Raw genomic sequence first — 23,994 nt, 5'->3', positions numbered from 1 at the left:
GAATTCGTGTACGTTATACGCTAATATAAAATACTTTCTAATCTTTACCCCACTTCGTCTCAAGGTGAACCTGCGATACGAGGCTACTTCGAGACCAAAAATTACATTTGTCCTGGTCAATGTTATGACACTAACAGAGGTAATTACATGTTCATCTGTACCTCTCATATAATCGCTGTCTTTTTTTTGCGTTGTTGAAAAGGCCATTTTGCAAAGTCATATTTTTCTCTAGGGGGACTCGTTTACGGACACGATAGAGGCAGCAGATAACTTGAGGCCAGATCGCAATAAAAGATACATGCTCTCTCGAAATACCATCAACAATCTCGGGAATGCTATTAAAACCAAAAGGTTCAAGACTAAAGCAGACCTGACCGTCTTGATCACATCGTAAGTGAAATCGATTTACACATTGTTTATTACAATACAATATACAATACAATACAACTTTATTTTTCCAAATTGAATTTTGCTCAACACCCAAATAAGCCGATGAGGCTTCTTCGTGGGACGCGACAGGTCAAAACAGATTCCTTCAATTTTGTAAGATATTCTGTTTGGATATGTTACGCCCTAGACACTGTAACTTATACTATGAGTTAAAACGAATATACATAGAAAGGTTTGATTAGGCACAGTCAATAAATATATAAAAACAACACAATAACAGGAGAAAACGAACCCAATTTAGCAGTACAATTCTACAGCTTTCCCTCGGTCAATATCTACATAAAAACAAACTCAGGTTGCAATATATGCGTAGTCTGGGACGAAGGAGAGTTCATTTTAATTAATCCCATATGAATCATTAATTATATTTTTAGAGCGCAGCTCTTAGCGCCCGTTTCCGGCTTGAGCGGCGTCGCCGTTGGTGTCGCCATCGCCGTAACCAAGGTCACCCCAAGGTCACGTGACCCCTCCCAAGGTAACATCACCCCCAGGTCAAGTGACCCCAAGGTCACGTGAGCCCTTCTAATGCCACCTCAAGGTCACGTGACCAGAGGAGTGCAACTTCCTATACCGCCCATGGAACGCAAATCGGAAAACCCTGGAGGCCGCAGCGCCATTTGAATTACCTGGTATCTGGTGGCTGTACTAAAATCGACATGGCGGCACAGCGAAACCAAAACCGAAACTGCATGGCAGCGCCATTGTGTTTGGATGGATGGGCGGTAGCTTGCGCCACCTAGAGTTAAAAATATATATATTGCAGCTTTTTTTTTTGCCCGGTTTGCGCGTTGCTTTGCTAGGCTTCTGCTGCTTTGCGGCTGGTTTTCGTATTTCAGCGCTGGTTAATGTGCGTTGAAACGCACACAAGCCAGCACTTTAAAGCGAGACCAGCAGCAAAGCAGCAGAAACCTAGCAAAGCAATGAAAGTGACACATACACAAAAAATATGCAATGCTTGTCCTTTTGCGTTCATTTTTATTCAAGACAAGAGACAGTAGAAAATACAGACGAAATTTCTCAATATTTTGCAGACAAGAATCAAAGAAATTAACAACAAAACAGGATGAAACGTTAAGGTTACGTGCGACGAAGGTGATGATATGCGTCCTAGCAAAGGCACTTCGCTAAATTTACATAAAATCTCTACGTTCGTGAACCCTTTCGAGCTTCTTGGCGTATACTCACAAGCCTTACGCCGTCCAGCCACAGGCGTGGAGCCCAGAAAAAAAAAAAGTTGAATTGCTTGATTGGCCATTACGTGCCTGATATGGTCATATGAAAACAACGAGCTTTTTCTGCGCCTCCTTTCAAAAAACGGTACTTGCAGTTCAACACTGCGACACTAAAAACTCGTGTCTCCTCTATTTTTCTTCTCCTTGACTTAAATGCCTCCACGCAAAATTGACAATCATTTCGAATTTGATTATATAAGTAAGCGTATAAGTAAAGACCGACGACGGTGTCTTGCTACTAAAGGAAACTAAGGAATGAGGTCAAGAAAAACAGCTCAGCTCTGTGGTATTGAGTCTTCATCGAGAACCTGCGTTCGTTTTTAATATTATCACTTAAATTTAGGAGTGCGCCACTGCTCAACGAAACGGGAAACCAGAGCGGATCGCTCCATCGCTCATCCTCAGTTAATCGAAAAATATTTAGGCTCAATTGCGCTCCTCGCGAACAGACGCGTGAATCGCTAAAAACAATGCCAAATAAACAGCTCACAGCAAAAAGTTTCCCATCTTTTAAAGTGAGCATATGTGCTCGATCTTAAATGACACAGAAGTCTCCAGTAATTTGACAATGACATATTTCTCGCGGCGAGTGAAGAGCAATCCTGAACAATGATAGGATTTGGTTTTGTGATTGGAAACCATCGTAGCTATTGCCAAAATCAAACAATTAATACTCACTACCACTGCAAAAATTAGGTTTTGTTGCAAACATCTCATCAGGGAGTTAAGCAAGAGAAGACCAAAAGAGCGTACAGCACGTCTATTGGAGCTCGAAACCATTGATGTCCCGGCTTCCGGCAATCATTGTTTCCCCACTTGGCACATCTGGTGGTGTGTTGATGACGAAAATCCATGCTTGACCACATTACAAAAACAACGAGTTCCCACGAAAAAGAAAAGAAAACCGCGCGCGCACGAACGCGGCGCGAATCTCGCGCCGCGACGCACTCCCAGAAGCGAAACAGCTCGCCAGCTCGCGTCCCTCGCGCGTTCTAACGGTACACCGACCTCCCGGCGCCAGCGGCCAGCGCATGTCGAGGCGCGAGGCGCGGGTTCGGAGAGAGGGAAAGCGCGCCCAGACACGTTGAAAGAGTGAAAGAGAAAGTTACGATAACAAGCTTCAAAACCATTCACACCTTCAAAACAACTTCACCTTTATTTCGCTTCATTAATTATATAAATCATATTTATTTAAAATAAAATAACGAGTGCCAACACCCGCTGGGAGCGCGGCAATCGGAAGCAGTTCGCCGGACCGGACAAACGTCATAAGTATACGCGGCCGGACGGAAGTAGCTGAGAGCTTCACCCCACTGACGTGACCCCCAAGGTCCCGTGTCCCCCCAAGGTCACGTGACCCCTCCCAAGGTCACGTGACCCCAAGGTCACCTCAAGGTCACCTGACCTCCAAGGTGACCCCCACGTGACCCCCTAAGGTCACGTTACCCCAAGGTCACGTGGCCCCCCTCCCCAAGGTCACGTGACCCCCTCCCCCGAGGTCAGGTGACCTCCACGGAACATATTAAAGAATGAGGGGAGGAGGAGGAGGGGTGTACCCTCCCTTCAGTACCCTTCCCTCCTCCTCCTCAAGAGCTGAGCTCCAATTCGGCGTTACACGGAGTTGTAAGCGGCTTTCACTTTTTTCCTACTGCGCATTGATCCATTGTCGTGTTAGTTTTCTAATGTCACAGGGATTTTAAATCCAATCCGATCATCGGGTTATTCCTTAAAAGTTTTCGGTACATAATACATTCTTGTAGCCTCACCGTATTTCGTGTTTATTAATGGTACAGACTATTTCCTGTTACGACGCAGCGTTCTTGCCTTATTAATTTCTTTTTTATGACAACTTTTGAAAACATTTCTTGTTATATCATATTTCAACTGATCACTAAAGCACAGTACTCCCAATTCTTTACACATTTACTCTGTATAATTGCATTCTCCACTTAGGTAAAAAATCTTTCTAAATATCTTTTTTTGAAGAGTTTCTATTTTTGTTTGTAGATATTGAGCACAGTGTCCATAAACCGTTATTCCATATTGTAGGACAGATTTTCCTAGTGAATTATAAATCATTCGAAGTACAGAATGCGAAACTATATCTTGGATGTGAAATATATCAGCCGTCAGTACCCTTAATTTTTTACACACTTGTTCATCATGAATATTCCATTTAAGATGATTGTCTATGTGCATTCCAAGGTATTCGACATTTTCTGCATACTTTATTGCGGCGCATGAACAGTTAAGACAGTTTTTTTCGTGCATTTTAGTGGGTAATTCAGCTAATATTTTTTTCTCGGGTCTCTAAAGCACATTACTTGAGTTTTTGAGGTGTTTACAATAATTCGATTTTACGGAACCACTGAAGAATATTATGGATATCCTCCTGTATTTCCCTAACGGCAGTCTCATAATTTCTGTGGGCAAATACAATTACTGTATCGTCGGCAGACTGAAATAAATTACTTGTTAGTTTGACTTGAGCAATCTCATTCACGTATAGATTAAAAAAAGAGCACCTAGTACTGTTCCTTGGCGTACACCTTGTTTAACCTTTATTGCTGTACTGTATTTCGTCCCTAGTCGCGCTACCTGATATCTATCCAGAAGATAATTTTTAACCAAGTCATATGCCCTACCTCAAATCCTATGCTCTACAACCTATCTAACGATATAGAATGATTTATTGTTTCAAAAGCCCGTGTAAAATCGATGAATAACGCTAGTACAAATTTACCATTATCTAGATTTTCATAAACATAATCAAAACAGTCCTCTAAAAGATCAGAAGTCCCTATTTCTTCTCTAAATCCATATTGTGTATGAATTAAAATGTCATTCTTTGCTATAAATTTTTGCATTATTTTATTTAGGTATCTTTGTTATATAATTAATTACCGAAAGTATACATACAGGTCCATAATTAAGAAATTTATTTTTCTCGCCTTTCTTATACACAGGCCTGACAACGGCTATCTTTAGCTTTTTGGGAATGACGCCCCCCGAGAAAATACCGTTATATAGTTGAGGGAGCACTGGTTTTAATATATGGACGTGCTTCTTAATATCTCTTGCCCTTATTTGGTCTAACCCCACTGCTTTATTTGTTTTGAATTGATTCACGATTTCAATTAGGTCATTCTCCGACATGTCTGGAAGAAAAATTGAGTTGTTCATCCTGATTTGATTTGTCTGCCTTTCTGTTGAACCACAACAAAGACTCTCAATGGGGTGTACATATTCTTTATTGAATCCGTTTCCAATCACTTCTATATCACAATTATAACCGAAATTAATTTTATAGGTGTCCACAATCGATTTATTTTTTTTCGGCCCAACAGCTGAATTACGAGTGACTAGCACTGGGCTAAATCTTTAGTTTCTAAAAATTTCGTCCAATAACAACTTCTTTTCGCACTTCTTACGAGGGAGTTTACTTTGTTCCTAATTGCACGATGTTCATTTTTACACTTTACATTGTTCGGAAAGCGCTTTAAGAGCTGCCATGCCTTCGTTTTTTCTTTGATTAGATCATCGATCTCTTTAGTTATACAATCATTCTGTAACTTGCGTTTCTTTATATTATTTTTGGTTGATTTTTTGTATATATGATCAAATATATCTATAAGACTGTCATATAGTTTTTCAGGAACCTGTTCTTTAGCAATTTCATTCCAGGTCACTTCCTGTATGTAGATATCAACTTTCCTATTATTAACAAAGAAATTCTCAACATATTCTTTTTTTTTCCTCCCTAAAGAAATTCGAAATGGTCACTGCTACAAAATAATGATCAGCTACTTTTTCAGTAATCACTTGTCCTTCAGATTTACCTTCTTTTGTTCCTGTATATATGTGGTCTATACACGATTGGGTTAATTTTCCTCCGGAAACTTTTTCTCTTGTGAAATCCTGTATCAGTGGTTCCAAGCCAGATAATACTAAGCTATTAAGGTATTTGTCATCGTATTCGAACTATGAATGTCGATGTTTATATCACTAGCAATAATTATATCATTCTCTTTATTCTCATTTAATCATTTATTTAGTTCGTTTTTAAAATCACCTGTATTTCCTTCGGGCACTCGATAGAGACCTAATACGGAGAATAATTATTTGTTCTTATCTAGTTCAACGTGAAGAGCCTCTGTTGAGGGAAATTGAGTTTTTTTTTTTGTATTTGATAATTTTAAGTTTATTATTAATCATGACCATTGCTCTACCTCCCCTTCGACCGTCTCTACTGTGAAAAACCACATCGAAATTTTCAAGAAAAACAATGTTTCTGAAAAAAACATTAATATCTAGCTTATCAAGATAGGGCTCTACCCGACTGTTCATTTCATTCCAATGCTTTTTAAGACTACGAATATTTGCATGCAACAAAACAAAAGAACACTCATCAATAGTAGTGGCTACACTTTCCCACCACTTCTCAAGGGATGAATATATCTGTCTTCCATCCATTTTCAATTTATTTTATCAAGATCACTCCGTGTTGCGATACGGATTGCCCGATCACCGTCCTTTTTTCTTACGTACAGTGCTAATCACACTTGTCTATAACGCGCGAGTGTGCGGCTTTCTCCGGGGAGCGCTAGACTGGTGGCATTCCTGGAAACTAAGCTAGTCACGTGGCGTAACATGGAACGGCCCGCTCGAGGGGTGTCCTGCCCCTCGACACTATGCGCAGTCCTTTCAAATCCGGTCAATTGATATGCTTTTTTTTTTTTGCATAGTAGCAAGCCTTATCTTAGCTTGGTAAGCGATAAAAGTAAAGTGCTTTATGATATATTTTAGTTTTTTGATGACGAGATTGTTGATACGCCTTCATGCTTCAGTTTGTTTATTGTTCGAGCAATGATGTTTGTAAAAAGCGTGCGAGCAGCCTTCCGCGCTCGCTGCCAGCTGATAGAGTGGGCAGGACACCCCTCGAGCTGGCCGTTCCATGTTGCGCGACGTGACTAGCTTAGTTTCCGCGAATGCCACCAGTCTAGCGCTCCACGGAGAAAGCCGCACGCTCGCGCGTTATAGACAAGTGTGATTAGCACTGTACGTGCAACCGCCTCTGTGCCACGTGTATCGATATTCAAGTTACTTAGCTTTTCCTCTGGCGTCAAAGTAGAGCTTTTTGTTTGTTTCCGTCAAGTTTTCTTGTAAGTTAATGTTATCGTATGAGTCATCCGATTGGAGCTTTCTCTTACTGTTTAGCCATTCGCCTCGGATGGTTCGGTTCATGAATTTTATCATTATCGGGGGCGTTTTTTCTTTCCTTGTTGAAATACGGTGAATGGCTGCCACGTCCTCTTTTTTTAGCCGTGTTACCTGCAGTTTGTCCGCGACACTACCGAGCCTTTCAATTAGGTTCTCGTTTTCAGTGGCAAGGACGCCAGGAACTTCAAGGTTGTTTAGGCTGCCGTATTGCTCAAGGTTGTTGAGGTCTTGTTTAAGTTTTTTTTTTTATTTCTTCCTCTTTTGGTTGAGTCTCTTCAATATTGATTACTCTCCGTTTGATATCTGTAATTTCTTCTTCTTGCGCTGTTAGCTTTTTCATAGCTTCGTCATATCTGTCCGAGATTATTTGGACCTTTCTTTCGATTTCTTGCACTGTTTCCTTTACGCTGGTCAAATCATCGACCTTATTTTCTTGGGGTCCAAGAACCAATAGCATTTGCGTGATTTGTGCTAACTTCTTGTGAATGCCATGCTCACCTTCCGATACATTCGTTTGCGCGTCGCTTGGTTTTGATCGCTTTTTTGAAATGCGACATGTTTGACACACCCAATTTTCTCTCAAGCTAATTGACTGTTTTTTTTTCTTTTTGACACTACTCTTGGGCACACCAGAGCAGTTCCCTAGGTGGTATCCGAATCGACATTCAGTACATTGCATATCCTTCCCATCTCCTTCCAATTGTTTTTTTACAGTTCAAACAGAGAACAGAAGTTTCATCATCTGAAGACATTTACACTGTTCAACACACAACTCGCAGTCAGCGGCACCAGCAGGTATCGTTAGGTAAAGGTACCAGTGCTTTATGATAAATTCTTACCTGAAAAAGTTCAATGCGTTATGCTCTGGTGTGGTTCCTGCCGCTGACTGCGATGGTTGTGTGGCGGGGTGCTTCTTTTAACCCCTTGATGACGTTTGCTGTCACATGACTGATCGGTTGCTCGTGTTGCTGACCAGTCCTCAGCCACAAGCCCGTTGTAGTTATCAGTCCGGTGTTTGCGCGATGACGTGACTGGTCCGTGACTGAAGAGATGATCCGTCGGGCCTTGGTCGCAGCTTGGTCTCCGGTAGCAAACCGTCCGATTATCAGTAAAGCAAGGGCTAATCTGAAGGGATTAGGCCAATCAAAGTTCATTTGACCTATGAGAAGAACTAGGACTTGTTGCAATGCCTTGCTATGTTCTTTCACAAACGCTTTTTTTTTCATTGTACCTTAAATTAATCAATCAAGCAACTAATGACGTGTTTTACTGCTCTCCGCACTGTTATGCCTTTAGAGGGGTGCACGTAAGGGAAGCGAAACAAAAACTAGGGAGGAAGTATCACTAATAGACTTTTCTTGGACCTTTTTTTTAAATATCGAAGTCCACGTTAGGGTGTACCCTACACAAGCGGCATTCGTGTGACTGGAAGGCTAAATTTATCCCAGATTCAGTGTTCTTAAGCGTGCCTCCTTATTCATTTTTTATTTAACTACTGAGAGTCTTAAATGTAAACATTTCAGCAGAACTCCACCTGGTAAGTTAAGCAATATGAAAGGGGTAGCTAATATTGAATATATTCTGATATAACATAAGCTTATATTAATATATATATATATGATTCCATGTTTTCGGAGTTTTTTTATTTAATTTGGGGGTATTTTTTTATGAGTTAATTTCTTCTTACTGATTCGGTGTTTTTGTGTACATTTGTTATGACTTAAACCGAATTACACAAAAACAGCGAAACTGCGGGTAAAATTAACCCCCCCCCCTAGAAAAAAAATTCTCCCAAATTCGACAAAAAATAAACACCGAAAACACGGAACCCTAATTATATTGTGTTTTGTTACATAGTAATTATTGTGTTATATAAGAATACAGACTATATAATATATAAGCAATATAAGCCATAAGCAATACTTTCCATTATGCCATTCCGGGTAAATATACAACTAAATGGAAAGAAGAAAGGGTTATAAAAATATTAAAGACGTTTACAATTCTCTGTAGTACCGAATCAGAGTGCAGCTCTTGAGGAGGAGGTGGGAAAAATCCGGAGAAGAGGGTGTACCCCTTTTCTCCTTCATACCCTTCCCCCTCCTTCTCTCCTTGTCCCCTCCCATCTAGCCAGAAATTTACCAACATTTTCCCACTAAATTTAGCAGAATTGTAGCGACATTTTCTTTCTAAATTTAGTGGGGAAATTTAATTGGTTTTGAGGTCACGTGACGTCAATTTCCTCGCTACATTTAGCGGTAAAATGTTTTTGCTAATTTTAGAGGAAAAGTTTTTTGCTAAGTTAAACGCGATGTCACACGTGACATCACGTATGAGGTGACGAGGGCGAAATGTTGCCGCTAAGTTTGCCGATAACATTTTTCCGGCAAAAGGTAACGAAAAAGTTTGCCCGCTTAATTTAGCGGAAAAGCTTTCCAGCTAAATTTTGTGGAAGACTTTTCCCGGGTTGAGTGGCGTCACGTGTGACGTCATTATGGGGAGCATCCCATAATGGGGAGCGCGGTGACGCCGACGGCGACGTGGCTCAATCCGGAAACGGGCGCCTAAGGGCTGCGTTCCCCTAAAACAAAGTACAGTAATCTCAAACTTATTTCATGAATGCTCGAAGCAGTGAACGGTGCTAACAATGTTTATGAACAGGTGATTGCTAATAACTGATACAGCATAGGAATGAAGGTATTTTCATTCAAAGAAGTCTTACGGAGGGATGAAGAATAAATTGTATTAGTTGTACAATTCCGGCCACCTACTTCAAACTGATGGTCAATGTGCAGTGTATTATAGAGCCGCGTTGCCCCTGGCTAAGAAGCCTGACTTCGTTACCCCAAGGATCCGTACTTCCAAACCCTCATTTTACAAATATTATGTTAATTTAAAAATGTCGCTTGATATTGCTGGAGTCTAATACCCTATGCGCGGTGCGCCTGCATTTTATTCTAATACCCCAAGCACATAAAACATTTAAAGGGCAATTAGCCTCATGTCACTTGCGAATCGACTAAGTAAGATGATCTTCTGATCACTGGAATATAATTGAGCTGAATGTCGTCTATTAGCCCCGAGAAGTTCGCGTGGCGCCCCCTTACGGCGAACCGGGGTGACGTCACGGCGAGGAGAGAATATTTCCCCGACTCGCCCCGCTCGCCCTGTGGAGGCTGTGACGGGCTGGCTGTCGGCGCGGTCGTTTCTATTTTTTTTTTTTTGCGTGTTTTTCGTAGGAAGTGTAAATTCTTATATGTGACTTTATTGAGGGATGGCCTGTAGCTACAAGCGAAACTTCAACCAACATTTTAAGCATGGCTGACAGGGCAGGCAACGCGTAAATCACAGCTGGTATATGAAAATAAAGAAATATGGCCAAAATTGCAAGAGCATCACTATAGATTTATATCTCACACAATAAATTCTGCTTATGGTCTGAATGAATTGGCAGGTTATGTAGACTATTTTTTTAATCTGTTTTTAAACAAGATCGCCGAAGCAGAAACGTTGCATGCTGCTCGAGCAACATGTTAAATACAGTCTGGGCCATGGGGAGAGAATCACAATTAAGACAGCCCAAGTGCAGGGGCAAAGTAAAAAAAACAAGGAACATTTATTTATACACATCGCTCGCATTTTACCTTCGCTGGATTCGGATAGTATTTTAATGGACTACATGGGTGGTATCTGTGGACTTGTTTATATCAATTCTCAAGTAATGTATAACAAACGTAAGCAAAGGTATCTAGCTCGTTATTAGTACCTTACGCGCTAAAATCGAGATTTTTTACCTCAATCAAAATGTCCTGAAGTTAAAATACCAGAAGCTTCTCTCACGCAGACTGTCACCTTTCACAGGTTCCACATTTCCTGATACTAGTGCTGCATTTACCACTGGACAGCCGTTCGAATGCTTGCTTTTACTCCTGTTTTCCTCTGTTGTCAGAAAGTCCAGCTGTAGGGAGTTTGGAGGCTGAGGAAGCTTTTGGGGACTTGCAGCAGTGTCTCTTTCAATTGGAAATGACAATTCAAACTAAACGGTGTATTTTCCGAATACCCAAGGCTGGAATAAAGAATGTCAGGAAAAAGTATAACCATTCCAAATTACGGTACTATTGCTGTGCATATTTTGTGCAGTTCAATACATATCATACAAGCAACTGGGGGAAATTCAGGTCGTTTTTGCTGCTACCATACAAACTAATTTCCAGTAATTGTGCATCTTCTAAGAAATATGCCTGCATACGTGTATAAACTACATAATTAATTCGCGAAGAAGCTACATTTATGTAAAACAACCCTGTTCCACGAGAACTTCAAAGACCACTAGACGCAGGGCTTTTAAAACATCTGCAAACCAGCGCATACAGAGTGGCATGCGCTGAGTCGGGGTCGCGAGCTAATTTGCCGACCACCCAAAGGCCCATGATATAAATGCCACTTCAAATGCCTTGAGAGCGGTATGTAATATCGTCCTAAATCATGAACATGCAAGGAACAGAATTTCAGCGCCTGAAACATTTGCGCCACCGCTTCACCGACCCCTCGCAAGATTGCCTTGTATCGTGTGGACGGACGGGAAGGTTCGTCGGCTTTTTAAAGGTAAAATGGACAAGCAGGCTTATAAAATGTACGAAAGCACGTCAATATCGGCCTAACTCAACGTCTTGTACACCGGGTAAACGGGGTCCAGCTCCTCGAAGAGCTTGCGGCACACAACGCCAAACCAGGAAACCGGTGCTGGGGAGCGAGCCGATGCGAGATCGCGGAGCGGAGTTATCCCCCTGACGTCACGGTACACCTCACCCAATCAGGGCGCGGCGACCGCAGCGACGCTTGTGTTCGCTCTCGGGGCTAATACTGTAGCCCACCATAACAAGGGGGCCCAACAGAAATTCGGCAGAAACGTGACGTTCAAGGCAGAAAAGCAATGCTTTATTAATTTTTTTCTTAAAAAGACCGCAGTGTCTTGACACAGCAATATAAGAGTTGGCAATTATAATCCAGCATGTTATCCTTAATCAAGGTTTATAAACATAACTAGTGATGCGAGTGGTCTCAATGAGCATTAATGGCATTCCCATTTTAGGCGTTTACTGTGGGCAGTAGGCAGATTAAGGATAAAATGATTAAAATTGCTATATGTTTTACTCGTATTAACAGAATAAATCAAAAATAAAACAAAATGCTACCTCTAAGCGTAATTTACGCACGTCATCAAATGAATCGTTTATCCTCGGCATCTGGCGCTTTTGTACACGTTATAGAGCAGGTTGCTTGTTCTATGTTCTTACGAATGGTGTAGTCACTGACAGGTTAAAAAGCGCAGGCTTTAGGATTCTGACTTCCTGATTCGATGCAGCAATCTTATTTGCGGAGGGCGATAAAAGTATTTTTGAGAGTAGCCATGCCCGCGCCTAGGCACGGAACAAGGGAAGTAACGTGTTTTAATATAAGAAAGCATTACTTAACCGAGTTTAATGACCGTTTCTCATCTCTCTAGGCTGGACCTTGCAGATTATGTTAATGGCGAGCTTTCCAACAGCGTCCTGGGTACGAAATAGACGTTCAACGCCTATGTTTAATTCATAAAGAAAAGGACCGTAATTATTCCTGCATGCGCATGAACACAGACCTTTTTGTATAGAGTGGCACCGTAACTTATATTTCTCCAAGACTTGGAACCACCTTAAGAAATTACTTTATTTGTCGCTTGAAAAATGCAACTCTAGATCCTTTCAAACGCTCACCCCGTAACCAAGTTGCTGGAAATACGAAAATGGTACAGACATTCCCGAAGCTAGTTGAATACACTCAGTATTAAATTAATAGGAAAAATATATTGCTAAATGCTACAAGGAAGCAGCCATCTACATAAGGAAAAAAATTAGAAAGCTAACAAATTGCTTACTCTCTGTGTGCGCAAACTTTACCTCTGCCGATAACGCCGCTATTGTGAGATCGATATTCAAATATATTTTAGTCAGGACTCTTTCGGGGGCATGCCCCGTGAAGTAACGTATGTCACGAAGGTACAACCGGTTTCTAGTTTACAATAAAAAAACAATTTTGATTAGAAAGAAGACAGTGAAACCGAACTGATTGGTGAGAATCACCGTGTTTTTTTTTTGTGTTCCGTAAGATACTCGTCCGATTTAGGTCCACCATTAGTGCGCAAAATTCAAAATGCTACTTTTCCGCAGTGTCCAAACCAATAATCTGACATTCACATAACTATCCGATCGGCATTCGAGCCTTCCCACGATCGCTGATTTTCCGCGAATCGTAATAATTAACCCGTTTCTTATTGCAAGGAAAATCGAGGTGCGGACATTATTAATAAAAAGTTGAGATTGATGCACGAAAACCCAAGTCACTCTGGCGTCTCGTGCGTTGTTGCCGCTGGTGTGACTTGGTGCCTCATTTTGTCAGGCATATGTTGTTTTTCTTTCAACTCTGCAGTCTCTTTATAGCGTGAAGAGTGATCAATTTCTAAGATCTATCGTCGTGAATAAACAATGCATCCGTAGTCTTAATGGCAATCTATACCCCGTATATAGCTACACTTCAAGAGGCATATCAATGAGTTTCATGCTTCTTAAACCTATAGACATTTATGGGCTTATTTTTCTCGGCCAGGGGTGCTACAGTCCACAAGACTTCACCACAAAAGAGGTGCATGCCTCAGGTAACGTCCGGGATACGTGACCATTTAATTAAAGTGCCTGGCACGCGTCTTCAACTGGTGTGTTTACCACGTCAGAAAAAGTGGTCCCTCGGTTTCCGCCTGATAACGAAGTGTCATGCTGTCGTCGGTCGTGATCCTGGCGGAGTCCCAACAGCTGTGGTGCAAGTGGCAGACACCTGTTCTGCTGAATGTCGGGCTCCCCAGTGTGTCAGTAGACGGAAGCTTTCGAAGCCAGAAGTTGGGACGCCATGACGACAGCGACACTCGCGTTCGGTTCTGTTACTCGCAGATTCTCGTTAACATTTCTACGACCAACCGCCAGGATCACGACATGCAACAGCATGACACTTCGGCTTCTGTGACGTCATTTGTTGCTACGTCAGGACCACTTTTGATGTATGACCAGCATAGGTCGCTAGACACACCAAGCTGTGGAACAGAAAAGAAAAAACATTTTAATCGAAGGAACAGACACAAAAGGGAACGTCCCAAATTCAGCTATCTGGTTTACTTCTAAGGCGTCCCATATATACTCTCACATTCACTCTGAGCCACCTCCTACGCAGAGATCTCCTTTGTTGATATCATTTTCAAATATAAAGCACATACAGATTCCCAAGAGACCAAGCGGTCAAACCCACAATACCATCATTGTCAACTACCTTCTATGCAGAGATCTCCTTTTTTGTTTGCATCTTTTGCACCAGATTTTGAGGTGTTAAACGACAGGATTAGCTGACGGGAATCGTCGTCCTGACATCCCATCATGCACGATCCACGAAAGTAAACTAGCGTCTGTCGGCGTCCTTCGGCGTCTATCCATGTGCACCAACAGAGCGTTTGAAAAGATGCAAGGAATTCCTTATGCCTTTACGTATCTTGCTAGATGATTAACTTGAAAAGTTACACAATTTTATATATGCGGTTCATTTCTCAAAAATGAACGCTTTTTTGTTGTATTTTTTCTGATTTGTGTTTAATATTTTTAGCGTAAAAGAGTACCCCATGTTAAAGCTGTTTGCCTTTCATATTCGTGATATAAGAGAGTGTGCAAAAAGTTTAAATGTCAACTGTGTTACCTGCAGGCATCGCCTACCTTGGGGGAGTGTGCCACGTTCGTATGAGTGTTGGCCAATCAGAAGACGTGCCTCATACACACAGCATGGTCCCTATTTTGACGCACGAACTCGGGCACGCGTGAGTACTCGCCTTTCAATGCCCGTGGCGTGTCCTCCTCTTGTGCCAGGGTTTAGATGTTACATTTTATCCTTCCATTCTGTAAACGTTATGTCGCGTGACTGGATCACAAACTGTACTTTCATATTCAATCGTTGGTAATGTGGGTGACTTGTATTCAGTTACCTTAATTGGAATCAAGACCACCAAATTTTAACAGAACTCTATAGACATGTTTTTAGTGTTTCTTCATCCCTGAACAGGCGTCCAAATTTGACGCACTCCAGCGGTTCTTCCGTTTCTCATCATCCGCGTTTTTGGCGCCACCAAACTTGAGCCTGTTGCACAAGTGGTAACTTTAACGTACCCCTCGCCTACCGCCTACTCCAAGTTTTTTTTTCTTTTTTTTTAATACTGATTTGGTAGTTTTAATCACCCAGTTTGTATTTAAAACCATATGTTTATTTCGACAAATTAAAAAGGTAATCAATAACACTTAGTTAATTATTTGACTCTTAGTGAGGCGTATCCTCCCTTTATATTATGTCCCCTTGGCCATATAGCTCACTTCGCAAAGTGCATTAGTTCACGTTTTACGATTTTGTTAATCTGTTCTATTCAAACACCCGGTATTTGCAAGCAACTATAACAGATGAATATAAACATGGTGCCTGGATCATGATTTCATTTCACGAACATGTCACTAGCAGATATCCTAAATTTAATTTTAACGTAAAACGTTCTTTGGCAAGGGGTTCGGCACTTCGTGAAATCTGAATATGTAAAAGCGTGGCCGCCAGGATCGACACTGATTGATTGACGGGTTGGAGACGAGGGGTGAGGTGCTTGAAGCTGATTGGTTAACGGGCAGGTCACGTGACCAGAAGGGTAGGCGTGGAGGAATGAGGTAGGCGTGGGGGAGCTCGACCACCTGTGAGCACTGAGCGAGAGGAGCTCGAGAGTATGGAAGGCTCTGGAAGATCGCCAAGTTTATCAGCCCCAAGAGCGCTGGTTTCACTTCATTCTAGGGACAACAATCAAGTGTACATATGGTGCCCGTTAAACGATCTGATTAAGAGCGCCATGAACCTGGGCGGCTAAAAACTCAAACTGTCGCTAAACCTTTGCGATGCTAAAAGGTTTCACGTACAAAACACAGTTGCCTAGAAATTTTCCATAACTTTTCTCAATAGGCTTGGTATGGTGCATGACGGGGAGACAGCACGATATAGCACTCCTGGAAACAAAGATCGTGTATGCGACCCAAAAGATGGCTTCACGATGGCTCCTGTTGCGCACGGCCAGCGGCAGGGACAGTGGTCCCCCTGCTCCTTGGACCAAGTGCGTGGATTTGTCAGGTAAAAGTTTTATATTCTATCACTTTGATGCTTCAGTGTGCCCTACCTGCCGGCGTCATCTAGCATACGCTCATTTCTAACTTATAATGAAGAAAATTGACTTTAGTGTGCTTCATCCTTTAAAGACCATTGAGATACCGAGTAGTTCGAATGCCTTCCGGATTTATAAAAAAATTTACTTGTTTGTAATATTTTCCCTGCCATTTAGAAACATTTTAGGTAGGCTGGAAGCTAATCTTTTATTTAATAGCGCTATTTACCTGAACTCCTTTCTTTTTTCAAACTTTGAAGTGCATGATCACTCATTATGAGTACAAATGCAGCGTTTGTTGAAGTGTTCTCATTTAAGCTTTCGTAGATGAAGGCTTACTATCAAGCGGCTGTAAAAAAAGAAGAGACTACTTTCTGTCCATTTTTTTTTTTCTCATTTAAACTTTCATAGGCGAAGGCTTACTATCATGCGGCTGTAAAAAAAAAGAGACTACCTTCCGTCCATTTTCTTGTTTTCAGTAGCACATCGGTCTTTAGGTTACTTTCACAAAGAATACAAAATCCCTGCTTTTTTGGGGGGGCAGTTCTTAGGAGCTTTGTTAAGAATATCTAGTATAACAATGTGGGCATTTTCTTGGGTTTGGGTTTTTTCGCTGAACTTTTGGCGTGTGTTTACCGCTTCATAAACTACTAAGAAACATAGAAAATGATGCGTAATAAATATGTAGTTTTATTAAATAAATATACAACGACATTAACCTTGGACTGAATTGTCTAATAAGATCATGTGTATTTATTCAATTCAAAACGCTCCTAGGTGAATTGTGAACGTGAACATGCATGACTTCTCGCAAAATGTTCAAAGAAAAACTTGAATTTACGAACACGTCAATAATTAGTCTATATGAAAAAATAATAACCTGTGGTTACGCAGAAGTGTAAATATTGATGTGAGTGAAAAATGCAGCATGCAAAACCCAGTTTCTAAACAGCCATATTGAACAAACGGGTCCTCGTTTTGTTCAGATTAAACATAGATGACAGCAACTATTAAACAGTCCCTCCGTCCTAAATATAAATGTTTTCACAGACGTCTTGTTAGAAAACTTTATTATCAAGAAAATGACAGAAAAGATAAATAGCAATTTTATGTAACTCTGTGCTGCTTAGTTTTCATAACCAACAATAGACTGCACGTTAATACTGAGTAACATATCGTAACATAGTAATTTTTATGAGGAGGCTCTTCACTGTTTGAGGCGAGAACGTGAATGGTAAGGACAATACATATAGGGCTACATTTCAAGATATTGAGTCCTGACTTGTGCCTGTCTTAAATACTCTTGCTTTCGCTAGAACATTGGTATCTTGCAAATACATTAAGTCCAAAGCATTTGCAACCGGTCTTCAAACATTAGGGCTCCCTATCGTTGGAAGAAGGGTGGCTTGGCTCCAATTCCGTAGGAGTTAAGCCTTTTTCTTTTTTTTCCTTTTTTCTCAAAAAAATTCGCTCTTTGCACATTTTTTTTATGCACCACCTGTGGGCCACACTGCACAAAAGCGCAGCGCGATAGGTTAAAGGGATGCTGAACCGAAATCTGGATTCCCCAAAACACGCGGCAAAATCGCGCAACGGGATGCTATAAACACCGAAACCTCACTCATACAGCGATATCTCAAACGGATGACAGTATGTTTCAAGAAAAAAGGCGCATTTGGCAGGAATGTTGACGGCATGTTTCTCCGAGAAGGAGAGGGAACGGCCTCGCGTCTTCTCCACCTCGCGGCCTTCAGGGAGCGAAGCGAAGAGAGGAGGAAACTAGGTATCTTGACGGTCACGCGCCTCGTCGGCCTGGTTCAAGCTCGACTTCTTTTTCCAAAAGTGCGGCCGTCCATTGGAGATATCGCCTTACGAGAAGTGTTGTAGGGATTGTAGCGTCCCGCCTAGATCTCGAGCATGGTTTTTTTTAGATCCAAATTTTGGTTCACCATCCCTTTAAGCAACCGAAGTTTCCGGTGCATTTAAAGCGCCTGGCCGCTATTTGCGACACCCAGTGAATCGGTTGAGGAGATCTTCGTCTAAACGCCTCAGTAAACGCAGGACAACTCGCACTCATTAAAATATACGAGCTCGAAGAGCTACCCTCGTTAATCACTCCGCAGAGGCCGGCAGCCATGCTTGGTACCTTTTGAAACCCAAGCAGAAATGATATCTCGGGATGTCTTTGAAAACAATATTGAATCTATCCCGATCATTTGTTTTACAAACATAAAATTATTGTTGATTTTTAAAATACTATTACAGAACTGAGAGATAATTTTACAACCGACATTTCAGACGTCTATCATCTCGCCTGCCAATAGGGACGTAAGCACCTTGTAAGCACGGGGCGGGGCCTTAGCGGGCAGAAACCTCCACATACAACTAAACTCTGCCTAATAACGTGAACATTGCTAAAAATGTTTAAACTTATCAAAACTTTTTTTTTCTCGCTTTAGTGTCCTTTTAAATCTAGACACAGGCGACGCTACGAGCTGGTTGAATTAGTCAGGCAGCGTCAAGAGGCACCATCACCGTGCTTCCCCAGTTTCTGTATGTCTTCTATCATAGCTGAACCAATAATAAACAAAAAAAAGCTTAATGACTTACGTCTGTCACAGAGATTGATTTGTTTGATTAGTTCGTAGCGCCGGAGCGAACTGTGCTTATCTGAAATAGAGTGAAGCTCATTCTTAATCCTGTCGAAGTGACATGCAATTATCACCATACTGTATCTTAGTTATATGATGAGTTTCAAAAGTTTCCATTCCTTCACCGCCTAAAAACCGGATGAGAGAACGCTGCTCCTCGTTGGTGCACAGCTCGAGTGAGGCGTCCATCGTCAGGCAGTGACTGTGACGTCATGCTGCTTGTTTGCACTTTGCTATTGGCAAGAAAGGTGAACGCTTACAGGACAATGGCAAGATGGTTTAGGATGTCATTGCAATTTTAAGATTCTTGTTCGACTCATACTAGTATTATATACGAGTGTAATTAGTCAGGGAGGGCTACTTGGCTGGCAACAGAATCTTTTTCTTGCCAGTCATTGTTATCAACACGCTCTTCAGTTAATCTGACTACGAGGCCTTTGAAGATTCTCGCACAACTTCTTGGCTAATTTTATGAAATCTGCTGGCGTCAACCTGTAGGTCCGTTTACTTACGCATTTATATGCCTCCTACACTAAATATATCTAGATTTTTTTTGTGGGTGCCGCGACGTGAGAATCTGACGGTCATGTCGGCGTCGAAGTGTTCAATGTATGCGCTTGGTCGATCGAATGTGCGTGGCGACCAACGAGCAGTGCAGACAGATGTCTTCGGCACCGATGGCTTCCCTTCCGTCCATGGATTTGGCGCTCGTTTCTAACTCAAGTTGCGTTGCAAACTTGTGGCGAGATTAACGTTTTTTTCTCAATGATTTTTGTTGGGAGTGGACGCCAATATTGAGTTTTAGTATTACGTACAGGGGAAAACGCGCGTGTCTCACACAACGCATGCTCCATACGAACGCAACGCCGCGAGCTTTAAGGCCCGTTCACAAACTTGCGTTCGAAGCGACCACTATGCTTACGAACGAATGCAACCGCTGCGACTTCAACGACAACTGTGCGCGACGTGTACGCACACATGCAACTGCATGCAACCACGCAAATCAACAGCCAATAAGAAACGATCTTCAGCTCTTGCTCCTAGCGAATAGGAAGCAACCCAGCTACGCTTACAAACATGGCGGACGGTTTCGTGCCCGACGCGGGGTAGCGGGGTCCTCACCGGAGCAGCCCGAAGTTTCGGCTACGGCTTACAGTCACGAAGATCTGCTATGCGCCTACAATAGCTTTGTAAAGGCTGGTTCAGACATCTAAAACGAACCCGTTATCCGCGACTGCGTCGTTGCGACCAGAGCGACCGGAACGATCGCTCTGCGCCGCGCGTACACTCCTGCTACCACTGCAACAAGCGCAGCGGGTCGGCGGCACGGCGACCGTCTCTCCGTTGCCGTCAGCTATTTTAGCGGTGCCTCCAAAAAGAAGGGGACGCGCTGCCACTCACTTGCGTGACAGAAAATAGACAGACCGTCTTCTATGACCTCAAGGTTTATTACTTTTTTTTTTCAGGATACGCTTGCAGGGTATTGCATTAAAAAACAGAAAAATATGCAGTACGCCGTCTTGCACGATCACGACTTTAATACACGACTTTGCCAACAGTACAAATCTCGCCACACAGCTTTTCTACGATTATAAAAGACGATGTAATCTTAGCAACGATATAGGAACGTAGAAATATAATTTGACAGACGATGCGAGCGTTCAGGATTGCTAACACTAATCACCTTTTTCGGGCGATGAAAACGAGTAACAAAATCGCATCCTTTATACGGTACGCACCAGTAATACCTTGAACTTGGGCACACGCAAGGAATGCGCCAAAAAAGAAATCCGGTCGATGTTCGAGGACACAAATGCTAAGAAAGCACCACTGTAGTCGAAGTAAACAAACACGATGGCACGGGCGTTTCTGCTGTCTTGAGAGTGCCGCCACGAGATCGCCGCACAGGTAGGTGGATCTTCCCTTCTAGTACGTGCTGGGTTATCATAACGACACGCGACGAAAATTCACAGTCAAGGATAGCGCTTTTACGGGGAACGATGAGCGTTTACCACGCCGCCCATGTCGACGATCACCACTGACGCCATGTTTGCAAATAGAAGGAGCCTGACACGACCGGCATGCAACGCGCGCGACCGAGCTCTCCTCGACCTGTGATTGGTCTGTCGCTACCGCTGTTCCCGAACGTAAGGAAAAAGTTCAGCCCGGCTCAACTCCTTGCGTTGCGAACGAACACGAACGAAACGACCGTTTGACGCTTCGTTGCTATGGTAACTCGTCGTTCCAACCGCTTGCATTCGTTCGTAAGCGTAGTGGTCGCTCCGAACGCAACTGTGTGAACGGGCCTTTAAGGGCGGTTTATTCCCTGTCGTAACTTCAACGAGCGCACGCACCTGACAGACGCGTAGCTCTCAAGTTTTGAGAAGCGCCCCTGGTGAGCAAACGCGGATATTTGTAGGTCGCGTTACCATTGTGCGTCGCGCTTCGTCCTTTCAAACGCTCCGTTAGTGCCTGGGGGTAGACGCGAGGGACGCTGACATACGCTTGTTTACGCCCATGGATCGTGCCTCATGGGACTCTAGGAGGCCGCTTCACTTTAGCAGTAAGTGTTCGCGTCTCGCAAACGCTAGCGAAAATGCCTCTTTTGTGGTCTCGTCTCGTGGACGGTACAGCGCCCCCTGGACAAGGGAAGCAGGCCTATAGCGTGGGCCGACGCTGTCTGTAAGCGGGGGTCTTTGCGCCGAGAAACTGAGAGAAAGGACGAGACGGGAGCGCACGGAGACATCAGAACGACCATCTGTTGTTGAAGTGATTCGTGAATACACCTAAAGCTAGCTGCCTTTGTCTCCACTGCGCCTGCTGAGCGCGTTAGAACGCGGAACGACGGCATCTGGGCCCGTTTGTTTGAAGCCGGTTAAACTTAACCGCGGTTAAGAGTTTACCGCCCGTCCCTACTAGGTATCTACAAATACCTAGCCAAGTTGACGAGGGCTGGATGAGCGATAGCTCCGTGTTTTATTATGGGGTGGTAGCTGGTGTCACCTACTGGTTGTAGTAAATATAAGTGGCTTCCGTGGAAAAAGGGGGGACCCAAAAATACGCGCTTCCGGGTTTTCGCGACACAGGGTCAGATAAAACTAAATTAACCCTTGTTTGGAAAATTTCTAAACACTTGGCTGTCTGAATTGAAGACCAGACTCTTTGAAATTTCCTTTCAAGTTTGAAAGGGGACGACGAAGTTCAGTCTTAGAAACGATAAGGAAGAAGTGAGCAGTGAAAGGCGGGCGGTACACCAGCAGCATAGATGGCCAGCATGTAAGAACTGTATATAACACCATCATAAATTGAAAAACCTATTTATTCGGCTCCAGTGAAAATAGACCTATTGGTAAATTACCCAAGCATCAAGGAGAACGCTGGAAGTATAATTGTATGATCCGCGCGCGCTAGCCTTCCGCTAATAAAAGATTCGAAGTAAATAGTCATAAGAAGGATTTGACGAACGCGCGTGCAAGGCAAAATTTGTTTTAGGCTTTTTGCTTTAGAGCAGTTACTACTGCAGATGCCAGCACATGCAGCGCGTGTAGCAACACTTCTAGCATGCATCTTGGTGCTTGGGAAATTTAGCAAAACGACTAAAAACGACTATTGGGAAGCTGTCTCCTTCCGCGTGCTATCAATACCCGGCCGATTGAGTCAAGGCAATCCACTTTCCGAAGTCGTTTCCATGCCGACAATTATCGCGTTCAATCAGGCTTAGGAATGGCCAGAATGGAAAGACTATCTAAAAAATGTGGCGAGTTGATTGCTCATGCTCTGCGATTCAAGTGAGTTAAGGCAAAGCGAAAGCCTCCTGAACAATTCATTGCTGAATAACACGCCCGATATTGCAGCTACAGGGACATATATGTTCCAAAGCGAGCGGCGCTCACTCACCAGGGCACGGCCATGCTTCCCTGCCGTTTTTACTCTGCCGGTCACGTGACCTAAAATTTCCTCTCGTAGGGAAATGTGGTTAACTTCTAACTGCGGTTAGAGTTAACCAGCTTCTAGTAAACGGGCCCCGGTGTTTTTCTCGCATTTGAACGCGTTCCACGAGTGCAGTGCAGACAAAGCAGCTAGTTTTAGGCCTACCATAGCCTCCTCTATACTCACAAAGCTTGGCAGTTCGACGACGAAGCCATCGAAGGCCGGCCGCAGATTTTGAGCGCGAGGATCAGGCAGCACAGAGCATCAAACAGCCATTTGTCGGGATACCTGGACATCAACGCACAGCTTTTGCAGCGGCGAAGACCCGAAACACACTTATTCGCTCGGGTGAAGTGTGTTTCGGCGTCTCGCCGCAGCGGCGCGTCAGTCACGTGGCTCTCCTCTCATCCGTTGCCTGCCGCTCCAGCCTTTCCATTTCGGCGGCTGCTTCTCGTGACGATCTGCCAGGCTTTTTCAGTATATAGGAATAAGTATGTAGTCTATGAATCTACCTACAAATCATTCTTACCAGAGCCCGGCGTTCTGGCGTCCATGCGTGCTTTCGTCTCCTCCCTCAAGGCTCTGTTATAGACCAACACGCGGCCGTGACGTCACGCAGCTGCAGTGGCGCTGTCGACGGCACTGCGCATGCGCAGACGATTCATTTCACGTGAATTCGGTTTCTGCGCTCGCGCAGTGCCCACACCTGGTGTGGGCAAACGAGGGCTTGTTTGGAAACAGCGTGTTGGTCTATAGTCCGACGTCGAGAAGAGCGAACGCAGCGTAGCGCAGGACGTGCGCCTTCCAGTGGCGGTGATAAGGAACTCAATATCTGCGACAGATCAGTATCTACGTGCGCTGCGCTACGCCGCGTTTGCTACGCTCGACGTCGGAGTATAACAGAGCTTTCAGTTTCTCTGTACATCGTCACGCGCAACGTGCTTTGGTGCAGGTGGCAAGCGTGTTAGGTTTTAGTCAAGTAACACTGGGTGTCGCGTACCGCAGCACCACCGTGACATCAGGCCGCGGCCGTACAGCTAATAATCACTGTTGCTCTCGCTCTCTAGCGAATAATTTCTGTTGCTTTTTACATGTTCGAAACCAAATTTTTGCCCCAGTGATATTTATAAGACTACAAACAATATAAACAAGAAAATTTATGCCTCGAAGTCAGGGACATTGACTGAGATGAAAACAGACTTAATCCAAAATTCGAGAATATTGACCGGAGTTGCCCTGTTGGTCAAGACGTAGA

The 23,994-nt window shown here is 43.3% G+C and overlaps 1 protein-coding gene across 1 annotated transcript in view; it reads left to right on the top strand.

Annotated features, from left to right (window-relative positions):
- Positions 1 to 23,994, top strand: part of LOC115310778 (A disintegrin and metalloproteinase with thrombospondin motifs 7-like) — a 45,947-nt gene that overhangs the window by 14,609 nt on the left and 7,344 nt on the right. The window contains exons 7-11 of the mRNA XM_042293768.1: positions 65 to 139; positions 233 to 390; positions 12,409 to 12,458; positions 14,679 to 14,790; positions 15,963 to 16,127. Of these exons, the coding sequence (XP_042149702.1) occupies positions 65 to 139; positions 233 to 390; positions 12,409 to 12,458; positions 14,679 to 14,790; positions 15,963 to 16,127 (560 nt within the window). The remainder of the gene's footprint in view (positions 1 to 64; positions 140 to 232; positions 391 to 12,408; positions 12,459 to 14,678; positions 14,791 to 15,962; positions 16,128 to 23,994) is intronic.

The sequence above is a fragment of the Ixodes scapularis genome, unplaced genomic scaffold, assembly GCF_016920785.2.
Source record: "Ixodes scapularis isolate PalLabHiFi unplaced genomic scaffold, ASM1692078v2 PGA_scaffold4__175_contigs__length_147842914, whole genome shotgun sequence".
NCBI classification, from domain to species: domain Eukaryota; kingdom Metazoa; phylum Arthropoda; class Arachnida; order Ixodida; family Ixodidae; genus Ixodes; species Ixodes scapularis.
Note: the sequence above shows the minus strand (reverse complement) of the source record. Positions and strands in the feature narration are given on the sequence as shown.